This window comes from Alnus glutinosa, chromosome 1 (genome assembly GCF_958979055.1).
Source record: "Alnus glutinosa chromosome 1, dhAlnGlut1.1, whole genome shotgun sequence".
Lineage (NCBI taxonomy): Eukaryota > Viridiplantae > Streptophyta > Magnoliopsida > Fagales > Betulaceae > Alnus > Alnus glutinosa.
In genome coordinates this window covers 21,233,512-21,248,485 of record NC_084886.1, presented here as the reverse complement: position 1 = coordinate 21,248,485, position 14,974 = coordinate 21,233,512, and the positions used below count along the sequence as shown (strand labels likewise).

The window sequence follows — 14,974 nt, the reverse complement described above, 5'->3', positions numbered from 1 at the left end:
AAATTTCAAGTTGAATTGAAGGACAGCTATATATGGGGCTAATAATGGAGTGTGGTGAAGTCCAACCATCAAAAGAGAGGAGTTTCACTTCAAAACAACATGTACGTGTTTATTCATCAAAATCTATCTGCCTTTGTTAGAGAACAAAAAGCACACTTAAATAGATTTATCGACTAAACCCTAATTAAATATTAATAATTCAATTAGAGTACAAAAGCACACTTGAAATTACAAAGGCATTTTTTTTTCTTATTTATTTATTTATTCTTTTGGAGGAGGATTGGCTAGGGTGGAAGGGAAAGAATCTTGTTAAACACCGTTAAGAGAGTTTATTTGTGAAACTTAAATGAATTTATCTGTCATATTTGAGGGGAAATAACACGATCTTAGGCGGCCGTACGTTTCACGTCCTAAAAAGATCTCCATACATGCTCCCCATATCTCCAACACTCACGAAGTCATTTTTTATACATCTCTATATAATCAAGTTTTAAATTTACCATTAAATTTATGAAACCCAACGTGAATTTCATAAATTTAATGGTAGATTTATAAATGAGATGCGTAATATGTGTACGAATATCATTCCTCAAAGTAAAGAGAGAAATAGAGAGGGAGAATTCCCAGCTTTACGCTCTATGTTGTGTGGGGTAATGATTTTCTTACATCACATTAGTGTACATCAACTCTACATCAAGACACAGAGTGTAAGACCCATGCATATAAGTCCCATATATGTGAATCTCACATGCATGAGTTTCACACTCAATGTATCTTAGTGTAGACTTGATGTAAACTAAAGTGATGTAGAAATAGAGTAATGTTTTTTACACAACTTTTGCACAACTCTAACTATTTTATTTATTTATTTATTATTTTTTTTTCTTACATGTGAGCCTTAAATATTTAATGGTTAATCTTAAAAAAAAGTTGTTAGAGTTATGTAAAAATTATACAAGAATTGTAAAAAAAACATTGCTAATAGAAATAACACATCCCGTATCATGTGTATGCCACCTCAGCTCTAATGTAATGTACATATTTCACGCACAACTCTCTCTCATCTAATGGGGTGCACCTATTGGGCTCGGTTGGGTCCACTTTCCATTAAATATTAGCAAGTTGGCTAATATTTTTGCCAATCAGGTGACAGAATGTCCAATCCGCAGTGCAAATTAATACCAAAAAGACGGGCATAAATAAAACCAAAAGATGGGTATGGTACATGGATTATTAGAATTTAGGCAGTCTAAAAATCATATGCCCTGTAATCTAGGTCGTGTAGAAGTCAATATTGTGCAGAAATCGCCTTGGAGACTATAGTACTTGAAATCCTTTTGATCAAGCCTTCAAGGTATGTTGCAGATATAGATCCGAGAGTTAAAAGTGACGATTCGTGTTTGTGTCGAGACATAAATATTTGACTATATAGGTTAACTATAATTCGATAAATTTAATTAAACAGATCAACCTCTTCAATTTTAACACGCTAATTTCGTGTTGAATTTATATCGTATTCGCAAAATGTGTAAAAAATTATCAACCCTAAATGTCGCATGTCAAATTCAAATCATGTCTTTATATGAATATTAAAATTTAAAAGTTAATCCTAACATAACCCAATTAATTAAACGGATAAAACCCCTCAATCTTACCAAACTAAATTTTATATTGAGTTCGTGTCAAGTTTAAGAATCATATAAAAAATTACAAGCCCTACCAAGAGTTTCTAAGGGATAAATGATAAGAATAATTGCACCATTGGTTCCTGTGGTATGCTATAATTATTTTTCACTCCTTATGGTTTAAAAAGTTCATGAGAGGTCCTTGTAGTTAACAATAATTACAAATCGATCCCTGACGTTAAATTCCGTTAAAATTTTTAACAGATTCCGTCAAATGCCACGCCAACGCCACGCGTCGCTAATAAGATGACGACACATGTTCATCTTAATAAAAAAAAATATAAATTTATTAAAAAATAAATAAATAAACTTTTTTTTTTTAAAAAAAAAAAAAAGAAAAAAAGAAAAAGAACAATTTGAGGCCCATTTGAAAGTTGAAAGATTTTGAAGAATATGAGAGTTCACATTGATTGCGCTTTAAATCTTTTTAAATTTGATTTTAGGGATTTTCACGCTTTAAAATTCTATTCAAATCGCAACTGAATAAGTACATTTTAAAGAATCGATTGGTTTCCAATTGCATTCCATCACTTGCATAAGCAATCAGATTCGGGGCAGAGAATTCAAACCAAAGTAACCGTTTAAGGCTAACAACAAGCTCTAAACTCGAAATCAACCTCCTAAACCATCATAGAATGATATAATACAACTATGCCTTGCTTATCAGCTTTCACAATATTTCTTAACATTCATAAACTTGAATATACTTGGAACTTTTAAAAAGAAAGAAAAACCCCTCTTGAATTATCACCGCTTTTACATTTGCTTTAAAAAATTCTTAATATATCCATCTTTTATTTTTATTTATTTTTTCAATTTTAACTTCCGTTAGGATTTTTCGTTACATCTAGTTAAAATTCATAAAAAAAATTATTTTTTAAAATAAATATAAAAATATTTTAAAAATTCAGACGTGAATATTTGTGCGAATTCTGTTATATCTTGACTATCTAACAATTTTTTTCCTAAAAAAAAATAAAAAAAGAGGTATTTTGAAAATTTTGACACCCTTCTGTTAGAATTTAACGAAAAATCCTAACAGAATGATGAAATTAAAAAACAATTGAAAGATAGATACATTAAATTGAAAGTTTTTTAAGTTCAGAGAGGTAATTACAAATGTGATGGAAGTTTAGAAGGTTAAGTGAAGTTTTTCTGTTACTTCTATAAATAATTGAAAAAAGCAAAAGGCCGGGCATACAAAAATATACAAGAAAAACACTTGACTAGGAAAAGAAAATCTAAATCATTAAAGCCGAGAACAAAGAGAGCTAAAAATGCAGCTGTCCAAGCATACAAAATATTAAAAAATAAGAACATAAGCTCCGCCAACTTCCTCTCGCGGTCATTCTGGATGTGGGATTTTAATTAATCAAAGTAACAATGCATATGTGATACTAACTCACACCACCGCAATCTAATTTCTCTTTTCAGTTGTCTCATCATGTCCTCTGCAAGTATTCATATAAGGTACCCAAAATAAACAAAAAAGAAAGAACCAATCTAATAAGGTTTGGATCCAAATCCCCATCCTAATATAGCTGAATTATATGGATCCTATATTATGGGAGCTTCATGAGTAAAGCTAATGTTTTGTAATCTTAAGGTTCACCTTCTCTAATTACTTTCTTTACTTTTTTACTTAAAAAGAAAAGCATTTCCATATCAAACTCATAGGCAAGATAGTTGCATCATCAATTTCATGTGTAAGATTTCTTGTTTTCTTAATTCCTGTCTTGTTCTGTTTCAATCAAAAAGAAAAGTTTCCTTATTTCTCATGCTGTCTCAGGATCCTATTACTCTAAAATTGGAACATATGTAAATCTCTTGCTTAATGCAAATGACAAAACCAAACAAATAAAATGGAGACAAAGAAAAATGTTTCCATTATCATATCCCAAATCAAACTAACATCAATGAGATAAATCCATCACTGATCAGTTATCATTCATCAGTTACATCCAAGAAAAGCAAACTCCTACCAGGCAAAACTCCATTGCATGCCAAAAATCAATCAGTCATGAAGAGTGCCCAAGATATCCTCATCCCTGAACAAATGGAACCTGCACAAAACCCGCATGCCAAAAACCCCCCGAAGAAAGAGAAACAACAAAAAAAGGAAACCTCGGATAAGTAGATAAACATAGAAAACAACAAACGGACAGACAGACTTAACAAAAAGAGAGCAAAATACAGAGGCACGGTATATAGAAGAACATACTCTTTGTCACCAAGCTTGACTTGGGTGCCCCCAAACTCAGGCAAAAGAACAGTCTCACCCTCCTTCACAGACACGGGTATCAAATTCCCGGCTCTATCCCGTGCTCCCGGTCCCACAGCAACCACTTTCCCCGAGTTCAACTACACACCAATCGGACCAATCAGAACCCACAGATCCACCAAAAAGAGAAACACACAAAGGTTCATACATTGTGTAATAGATGGAAATTACCTTGGAGGCTTTCTCTGGGAGAAGAATACCGGCGGTGGTTTTGGTGGGCGGGAGGATTTTCTCGACCAGGACACGGTTGAGGCTTGGAATTAGACGCTTTGCCATCTATGTGCTGTGGCAGAGACTCAAGGTCTAGGGTTTCTTAAGGTACTTTTAATTTATCTTTCTTCCTAGCTCTGGAAATGGAGGCGGATAGAGGTTGGATGGGCTTTAAAAGATGGTGTCAACTGTCAAGGGGGATGGGAGTTCCAGACGGCAGTGGAGGCTTCTAGCCTTCTAGGTTCTAGGGTTTTTTCAATTTTTTTTTTTTGGAAAATAACTTTAGGGTTTTAGGGTTTATGAGGGGGTATATTCGTTCCTTAGCAATAGATGGGTTTGGGCCGGTACTCATGGGCTTCAAACGTGAGTAAAGAAGGCCCATTGAATAGGGTTGGTTTGTTTCTAAATTTACAACTCTTTCTAATGGGCCTTCGTAACTGCTGGGCCGCAATCAATGCCGCTTCGGAGTTTGATTATGGACCGTAGCTGAGCCCAAAAAAAAAAAAAAAAAAAAAATGAAAAAAAAGACGAAAGAGAATATGCATGTATTTGTCTTTAAAGCTGAAAATGAAATATTTCTTTCAGAATAATGTAGCAGATTTCGGCTTTGCTAGCAAATATTGTACCCAAATTCGTCTAACCAGTGTCGTAAAGATCCAACGAGTTTTGATTTTTTTTTTTTTTTTTTTTTTAGAACAAGTTGCTCATATTCTATTGGGCATAAAAGAGTAATATAAGAGTAACAGTATACTCGTACATGGTATTTTGGGGTTTTTCATCTGTCCGTTCTGTAGGGTTTCGTTATAAATATGTTATGCTGTAATCCTAAATCATTATTGAATATAACTACGTACACTCCTATGGACGTAGGCACATTGTCGAACCATGTAAATCTGTGTCTTGATTTTTTTTTTTTTTTTTCATTGCATATTATTTAGGGAGTTAGACTGTTAGTGTTAGAGCATCTTCAAAAGAGGATTTAGAAGACCAAATTCTTTAAAATTTAACTTTTAAGACCCAAAAACCTCGCTCTAATAGGCTCTCTTCTAACTCTTCGTACCAACATAATGCTAGCACCAACTGTTGTTTTCTAGAAAATTAAAGAACCATGGTACGTAGCATCTTCATTTGTTTTCTAACATTGTTGGGGCACTTTTTGGTTGCTGTCCAAGTGGTGTACGTTGTTGAATGGACAATCCTTTTTGGGCTAGGGTTTGTTAAAAAAACAGAGTCAAGCCTAGAACTCTCACCAACTGGGATAGTTGCAGACTTGTAGTGCTACCGCCCCGGATTGTTGTGTGGTGACTTGTTACGTGGTTTTATTAAAAAATAAATTGATACAAAATGAACCTTAGGTGGGAAAAAATAAAGTTGTTAAAACTTAAGGACTTATAAGTTATAAGGCATTTAAACCTTAAATTAAAAAAATAAAAAAGGAAGACTTTTTTCAGATATTTTAAATTAGTCAATTCTAAAAGATTTGAAATAATCAATTCTAAAAGATTTATTTGCATTTTAATATAAATTTCCTCGGATAAAATTATAGCAAATATAAATATATTTTATCTATAATTTTCAATGAAACAAGAGAATTTTTTAATTGATTTTTAACTAAAATTGATAGTGCTTACAAAAAAAATAAAAATAAAAAAATACTGTGAGTTTTAGATAAACTAATTAATTGAAAAAGAAAAGAAAAAGAAAGTGAGATAATTGCACCTGTGAAAGACTAATACAGCAGAAGATTATATAAGTAATCGAAAGAAAAGACGAGGAAATTAAAAAGAAGTGAGATAAAATAATAATGGTTATTATCTATTAGTAAAGCATGAGTCCCTCTCGAATGGAAAGCTATATAGGTAAGTTATGTGGCCAGGCTTTATCCGTACATTTATCCCTACTCCAACAAAAGAGATCTACCTCCATGTATGCATGTTGTCCACACTTCGACTGTGAAAAGAACTTTTATCATATACTATACCACGTGTTTGGTTCTGATTGGAGGTCTTAGATGAGCCCAGTTGCTCGTGAATTTGGCTCGACTTGATTTGTGTAAGCTCGATTTGGTTTCAATTCAAAAAATAATTGAGTCATTCATGAACACAATAATTTGCTCGTATATTAAATGAGACATACTCATATAAACTCGGCTTAATTGGGATAAAAATCATGAGCTCGACTTGTTTAAGTTCAACTCAAATCGTTTGGCTCAAATTGTTAACTCGCTCGTGTCTGTGTATATAGCCCTGGACTCTGATACCACTAGTTAGAGTGATGGACACTTTGGAAAGTCATCTAAATGAAATTACGATATAACATATTGTGACACGATTCAACTCAAAAGTTTAATCATATAAGTTTTGGTACGTTTAACTATATACTATATTAACAACTCACACGTGTAACATTTTTTCAATACGATACTCAATCTTTCTCTGCTCGTATATACGAGTATACTCAAAATTAAATACCCTTTTCTCACTAGCTAGCTATTGCGTCGATCACGGCCTCTCTATTAACATATCTTGTGAAAACCATGATATATATATATATATATATATATATATATATATATATATATATATATATATATATATATATATATATATATGAACAGCCGCCTAAAGCACCCAAACTAGATCAAACGTATCATGGTTGGTCTTTTAGGTTGTAAAGCAAAATATAAATGAGACCACACTTCATGGCACCAACTGGTTGGAGCTCAAGAAAGACGTGTATCAAATGTTCGACGTTATCTGATCCACCCATTGTTGATTTTACACAAGAAAAAGGATGTTTGATCGATCAAAAGTATCATGGTTGGTGATCTTTTAGATTGTAAAGCAAAATATAGATGAGACCACACTTCATGGCACCAACTAGTTGGAGCTCAAGAAAGACGTGCATCAAATGTTCGACGTTATCTGATCCACCCATTATTGTTCGTTGATTTTTCACAAGAAAAAGGATGTATGAACATATATATATATATATATATATATATATATTCATCATCGATCTAACTTTTGAAATATGGTTGACATCTTTTCTCATGCCCATTCATCGATCACTTTGCATCCCAATAGCATATTTTCTTTGTGGTTCTAAAGTTTTCCATAATAAAGGAAACATGTGTGTTTGCTTTTGGACCATCGTATTCTTGCTGAAAGAATGTTGGACAGTGGCGTGTTATCTTTTTGTAACTAAAGACACCACCCTTTTTTTTTTGCCCATTATGCGGCGTTAATTACTTTTCATGCAGATTCTCGATCTCTCTATGATCACTTCAAAAAGAATCCAGAAGATAATAAGCAGCTATAGCAATTTTTTTTTTTTTTTTTTTGAAAAAAAACCATCATTACAAGAGAGACATGGCCGGCTAATGATTTGACAATTAACCACTCCATTATGGAATTCATTTTGATCCTCGCAATTACACATATATAGTCACAAGTTTAATTATGATCCTCTTTTGCTTTAGTTAATTGGTTGCTTATTAATAGTACTTTGCAATAGAGCAGAAGTGAGTCCAAAATACTGATATGACACTGTCTTTATGTACTTGATGATGAAAGCGTCGTTAGAGTAAATTTAGAGGGATGATCCTCGAACGCATTTGTGTAAAGTCAACTAATTGCTATATATATTCCCATAGCATGCAACTGTTTTAGCCTTTATACTTCAACAAATTTCACAATAAATAAATAGATATATCACAAAAGCAAAAGCAAAAGCAAATAATAATAATAATAATAATAAATACCAACCTTTATACAAATAAAAATGACTCATATATTTTATGGACATCTATTTTTTTTTTTTTAATTAACCATTAAATCTATAAGATCTACATATCGAATCGTCAATTTAACATAGAGACATACAAAAAATATACGTGTATCATATCTGATTTTATACAAATAATTAACATATTCATTTCCTTTTTACAGTCAAAAAGTGCCGATTAATATAAATATATACGTAGAAGAAAAACCCTTCTAGTCTGCAACTTTTCTTATAATGTTGGTCCCTTTATCTTTGTATTTCACCATTTTTCCACTCTTGATGATTCTTTTTTTGATGAATTCTTTAATATATAGATCAAAGACTAAGATGCAACGACCCCTTTCTACTTTCAAATTAAACTGCGTGCAATTTTCCACCCCAATTCATACGAATGTTTTAGAGATCCAAATCTTATCCTTTAACTTTATCGATCAGCTAGCCTCCGTTATTACATGCATGCATGTACGATGACATCATTTTCCTTAAATGGGCTTTTTCTTTGTTATTTTATATAATTTTTGCTTGACTGTTAATGACTTATTGGATTTATTAATCTTGTTATAGCTTCCACCTTTTGGAAAGTTTCTTCTTTTTTTCTTTCAGCTTTTTTAAAGTTATATACCAGATGGGTCCTTTGGGAAATTCCAGTATCTCTTTAACTATGGTCCAATCGTACGTAGGTTCACCATCATTGTATTCATGAGGAGGAACTTTATTATTTTGACAGATATATACCGGATGAGTCCTTTTGGAAATTCCAGTATCTCTTTAACTTTATTTCTAGTCTGGATATAATGGAAGCTTTAACAATTATAGCATTCTAAATAACAATTAGCCAAAACATTCCAACAAGGTGGGCGTGCCGGAGTGGTTATCGGGCATGACTAGAAATCATGTGGGCTTTGCCCGCGCAGGTTCGAATCCTGCCGCCCACGGTTCTTTTTTTTCCTCTTTGAAAAAGGACAATTCAAGCCTATCAATACATAGCATAAAATGAAATATAATAAATAAATAAATGATTATGAGTTCTTCAAAAAGGGGACATTTTTGTCTTATATTAAACTCGGTTCTTATTCTCCATAATTGATTTATGAATTATTAAAGAATTAATCTTCTGTTCCACATATCACGGACAGACTAAAACCAAACCAACGATGCTGCCTTTTTCACTTGGATTTGCTTTTGACATTTGACGAAACGCATAATCATCATGCATGCTACAGTAACACGCAAGCACGGGAAGTACTGCAGCCACGTACACCACGATCTAATTCTGCGATTGGTACTCAACCACTACGGTCAGTGGCCCATTTTAGAATCACATAAATTGACGTTCTATTCTTAAAAACAAATTAATGATGTATTTTCTGCCCAATTTCTGCTCATGTCCTGTCTCATCTTAATTTCTTAAGTTCTATATATATATAAAGGAAGAAAAAAGAAAACAAAAAGCTTTACCCTGTGATGGAATCTTCGTGAAATTCTTGCGGGAGAAGTATATGTTTCAGTTTTACCTATAAAGCTTCGACAATTGAAAGGCCCCCATATCTTGTAATGCGGGATGCTGGATGGAATCTTCATGAAATTCTTGCGGGAGAATTACATGATGATATACCTTTAAACCTTCGACAACTGAAAAGACCCACTTATCTTGCAGGAGAAGTATTCTGCGTGTCATGTGAACCCTTTTTTCTTTATTCAAATTTCTCTTTGTTTATTGAAGTCGTGTAGGTACAATCAGATTCTCAAGTATAGGTGTTAAGACAGTTTTTAGTACGGTGATAATCGTCTTTATTAGTGCTTTCTCTAATTGCTGCAAAACAGTAAAAGTAAGCAAAAGAGCTTGTCGCGGTTGTCGACGGAATCTCACTCCGATGCTTAAATCAATTTATTTGAGAGCAATTCGTATGGAGCCGAAAAGCACAAAGAGCTGAGTGTTTTAATACCTGAGATATGGGCCTATTTATAGGCAATGAGTCATGTTCAACCCGAAAGTCTTACTCAACTTGGGAGTCCTGCTCAACCTGAGGGTCTGCTCAACCCATGAGTCTGCTCAACCAGGGATTCTGCTCAACTTGGGAGTTTGCTCAACTTGGGAGTCCTGCTCAACCTGGGAATCTGCTCAACCTCGGTGTCTTGGTAGTCCCAGTGTTAGTGTTTGTGTTGGCTGCATTCTGTTGGACAAAATCACTTATATGTAATGTTGCTGCTTTCACAGGGATCCTGTTTTATTCGGAGTCTAAACTTCAGTTATGAACTTCAAGAAGACTGTGTGAAGAATTCAAATCAGTCAGTTCAGTTCCCTTGCATTCGTCCGAACGCCCATCAGTGTTTAGAAGTTTCGAACAGTTCAAGATTGCATCCATCTGGACGCTCTTCAGAGTTCGAGAAGATCCCAGTGTTCCAGTGAATCCATCCGGACGACGTGGGTATACCGTCCGGACGCCATTCAGTGTTTGACAAGCATTAGAGTTTCTGCCTCAAGACACAGTTATGGGAAGATGGCTGAAACCGTCTAGACGATGTCCTCCATAAGGCAAGTTGTGCATATGAAGTTCAACCGTCCGGACGTCAGTCTTCATGGTCCGGAAAATCAAGCATCAGCCATCCGGTCTACGTGTCAAACCTTCCGGACGACTTGGATTTCCTTCCGGACCTTCCTGTGTGTCGAGAGGATTTGAATTGCTCCAGCTTGCATCCGTTCGAATGATTCAGCATCCCGTCCGGACGACTCTCAGTGTTCGATCAAGCTTCGGGATTTCTTTTCAAAACACAGATATGGAAAGATTGCTGCAATCGTCCGGACGACGTGGAATCCCGTTCGGACGCTCTCATCCATAAGGCAAGTATCGCAATTCAAATCCAGATGTCCGGACGCCAGTTAGCATGGTCTGGACGCGCGAGCATCAGATATGGAAATTGCGTGCATCAGATCAGCCTTCCGGACGACCATCCTCCTGGTCTTGACGCGCAAAGCCTCTATATGAAAATTACTTGCAGCAAACGTGCGATCGTTCGGACGATAGGGCAACACCGTCCGAACGCGGCTCTCAAACAGGAAAGATTTTCAGTGAAATTTTTGAAATTTCGGTCGCACAGTTGTCCGTCCGGAAGGCCTATGACCACCGTCTGGACGACGCCTAGTTTTATCATGCCCGACGCTCATTTGAATTGTTAGCCTCTAAATAGAGGCCCCTAGGCTTGAGAACTGCAAGAATTTAGTATTGAATTCCACTAGTGCTTAGAGAGCTATATTGTGAGTCCATTGAGTTGAGTTGAGTTGATCTCTCTGACAAGCCAGACGCTCATTTGAATTGTTAGCCTCTAAATAGAGGCCCCTAGGCTTGAGAATTGCAATAATTCAGTATTGAATTCCACTAGTGCTTAGAGAGCTATATTGTGAGTCCATTGAGTTGAGTTGAGTTGAGTTGATCTCTCTGAAGCCGTTGCTATGTGTGCTGTTGCTGCGCTTAAACTGAAGTCTATCTTAGGGGTTGGCTCTAAGGTAAATGATTCCATTGAAGACCCCTTCAGTTAGGAGACTTGGTTGGAAGGCGTTCGTGTTGAGTTACACGTTAGAGAGTAAGGTACGACCACTGCATCAGGGGTATGTGAGTGTTACTACTTTGTATCTAGTCTTGTTTTCTGAATAATGGATATCCTGGGTTTGGTTGCCCCTAAGTGGTTTTTCTCATCTTGAGTTTCCACTTCGTTAACAAAAATCTTGTGTTATTTAATTTTTGCATTATTTTGTTAACACATTGTGCACACACACACTTGCTTTATATTAGAAGTCAATTTTCAATTTTTCACCCGGGAGGCATCTGTCCTCGGACCAATCCGAACCGGGCTGGACTAAACAAGTTCTTTGCTTTGTCCAGGGACGCCTCTATTGGGGCATGTCTACCTCTCGGGTGACCCGGTATAAGTATTCCTTAGGAAATTCTCGAGATGGCCTTTATCTGAGGCTGATGTGTATCTAGCCAAAGATGTCTTTAGATAACTGGGTCTTCTAGAGCTTTAGGTAATCATCAAGTCTTCATGGGCCTGTGCAGACCTAGCCGACCCATAACTTTGAAATGGGCCGGTCTTGGTGGAATTATTTCTCGATAGTTACCCCCCAATTCTCTTAGTTGAAATATTTCTTAGTTATGAAAATTTAGTTGTTTGGGTTTCTTTCCTCGGGAACAGTTTTCATCGTTGTCGTTATTTTTGCCTTTTGCGATCCCCTTGAGATTTCACCTCATCTTTTCGAGCCATGTGTCATATTCACATGGCTTATCTTGTCGTGTCTTTTGATTCCGAGACCATTGATGATTGTAGAGCTGCTAAGAGTGATGGGCTCATTGATGTAAAATTTTTGAATTCTATGTAACTTTTTGAATTCCATGTAAATTAAAAAACTTAGTCAATGAAATTCTTGGCTCGGGACTTTATCTTTGATGTGGTGTGTATGCCCCCCGTAACCGAGGCTAAAGCTTGGTTTAGTCTTGGCTATATCCAAGGGATCCTTTTTCCATATATTACTTAGTTTCAACACTAAATAATTCTTCGCGGGAGCATTTTTGTCCCAAAGAGCAATTAGTCCTCTCTGCCACACTTAACTTTGGCGCTAAGTGAATCACCAACAAAGCATTATGTCACGGGGAGTGATCCGTCCCCTCTACAATACTTAGCTTCAGCGCCAAGTGAATCTTTGCGGGAGCTATCAGTCTCGAACTTAGTTTCAACGCCTAGTGAATCTTCTCAGGAGCTCTCAGTCTCAGGGAGCAATTTATCTCCTCTTCAACACTTAGCTCTAGTGCTAAGTGATTCTTCTTAGGAGCATTCAGTCCCGGTAGGTAATCAATCCCCTTTGCAACACTTAGCTTTAGCACCAAGCGATTCTTCACGGGAGCAGCTGTTAGGGTGCCTAGCAAGTGGCATGACACAAAAAATGTTAGAGCATTTTTTGGTACGGCTTGACCGACGATGGGCTACTTGCAAACCTAAAACCTGAAAATCGAGGGTTAAATTCGACCCCCCATGCCTTTTTGTCTTTCCTCGGGGTTTCCTCCCTTCCTAATTTTTTCTTAGGGTTTTTCTCCCTAGATTTGCCTTGGAGTTTTCTTCCTATCTTGTTTTTCCTCAGAGTTTTCTCCCTGGATTTGCCTTAGGGTTTTCTCCCTGTCTATGTCTGGCCCGTGGAGTAATAAACTCTGTGACATTGAAGTGGTTCATTTTTTCGTAATCTCCTCGTAGCTTCATTTGGCTCTCCTGACAACCTGCTTCAGCTTTAGAGATGAAGGCCCCTGCTCGGAAGTTCACCTCTACCATCTCGGAAATGAGTTGCTGAAGAGGTCACTCGGAAACTCATGCATTCTTCAAAGCCATACAGTGGATTGATTGTTGACTCGTCTAGTGTGATAGGGTTGCCCTTTATGCTGTCATCTCGGTTGTTTGGAGCAAAGGTGCTGGAGCTGCTTTCGGCACAATTGCAAGTATATCTATATATCTTTTGGACATGCAGATGGTAAGATACCCATGTGGCTTCTATTTTTGATGCTTTCCATTGGCTCAACATGGAGCTACTAGGCATTTAGGCATAAGTTTTTTTTATTATTGGGAGCTTATCCTCTTCTCTGATGTAGTGAGTGTGACCTTGGTATGACAAATCCTCGACTTAATGAATAAAAGTGTTTGTCACTAAAGAAGGCTTGCATACCCGATGAAGGTTAACACTGATGTAGTATATATTTGACATTGCGCAGAAGTAGAGATGTTTTGACAAGCGCATTATTGTAAGTAGGAACTTAAGATTAAAGGTGAAAGGAAATTCAAGAGAAAGGCAATCATGAATAGGGAAAACAAAACTCTAGCCGCCCTAAAGAAAACAAATATTTCCTAAAAAATTGCAAGAAATAACTTAAAATAGTGATTCGGAGGAGAAAACAATGGATTTTGGACCCAAAAACGACTCTCATTGATTATATCTAGGTGTCCATGACCTGTGCACCAGAAACCATTTTCTAGATTCGAGTCATATGCACAATTTTTATACTCATAGCAAAATTTACATCTGATTTACTATCATATGCACAATATTACCCCAATTAGGCATTGAATTGAATAAGGATAGAATCTAAGTTAATTTAAAACTTAGAAAATTTCGTAGCAAGAAGGATTTTTTTTCGAATGAGAATAAGTCTGGTTCGAAAGAATTCAACATATTTCATGGGTCAGTTGGAAATATGTGCAGGAAAATGAACAACCAAGATCAATGAACAATGAGGAAATGCATGTAGGAAAACGAACAACCAAGATCAATTAACAATGATCTCATTCGAAGGAGGCAATAATATATTGTTCGAACGAAAATGACATCTCCACGGGTTAAGCAGTGTGCGGGTTAGATGAGATGCAACGCAGAAGCGATGTGCATTTAATTCCCTAACAGAACTTCGTTCAAATGAAAGTACTTTTTGTTTGAACGAGAATGAATAATGTTCAAAAAATTTGTCTATTTGAATGAGCAAACTACTAGACTCCTTACTAAATCCCTGACAGGAATATTTCAGTAAGGAGTTACTAAAATTAAATGGAATAAGATTTCAAGAGTACATGAATAATCAAGAGAAAGAATCGGGAACTCAAGGATTAAGAAATAGTGAATTAAAGTGACAATTTTATTCACGGCCTTAATTCTACTATGATATTTTATGGGGGGTCAAATGTAATTATAAGATATCAAAGAATTTTCAATTAGTCAAAATAAATACTAGAGTGCAATTAAAATTTTAATGAAAACAATTGTAATAATAATAACTTAGAACAAGTCATGACATGACAAACATCATAGGCCTATTGGAGCTAGTTTTTCCTTTTAAGTCTCTTCTCAAGCTAATTATTATCCCCTTAAGGGCTTGACCTGTAACGACCCGTGAAATTAATTAACTGGTAATTAACTTCACAGTTTGCCTCCCAGTCCCATTCCATAAGAAATAAGACTTAGGGATCTATACTCCTAAAAAAT

General features: G+C 35.8%; 1 protein-coding gene and 1 non-coding gene across 2 annotated transcripts; one reads left to right on the top strand and one right to left on the bottom strand.

Annotated features, from left to right (window-relative positions):
• Positions 1–3,548: 3,548 nt before the first annotated feature.
• LOC133858682 (10 kDa chaperonin) lies at positions 3,549–4,460 on the bottom strand. The gene is made up of 3 exons (XM_062294155.1): positions 4,138–4,460; positions 3,907–4,046; positions 3,549–3,748 (listed from the first exon to the last, which is right to left on the bottom strand). The coding sequence occupies exons 1-3, from the start codon at positions 4,240–4,242 to the stop codon at positions 3,700–3,702; spliced, it is 294 nt and encodes a 97-aa protein (XP_062150139.1). The 5' UTR covers positions 4,243–4,460; the 3' UTR covers positions 3,549–3,699.
• Positions 4,461–8,815: 4,355 nt separating this feature from the next.
• TRNAS-AGA (transfer RNA serine (anticodon AGA)) lies at positions 8,816–8,897 on the top strand. The gene has a single exon. It is a non-coding gene; the product is annotated as a tRNA-Ser (tRNA).
• The last annotated feature ends 6,077 nt before the right edge of the window (positions 8,898–14,974 follow it).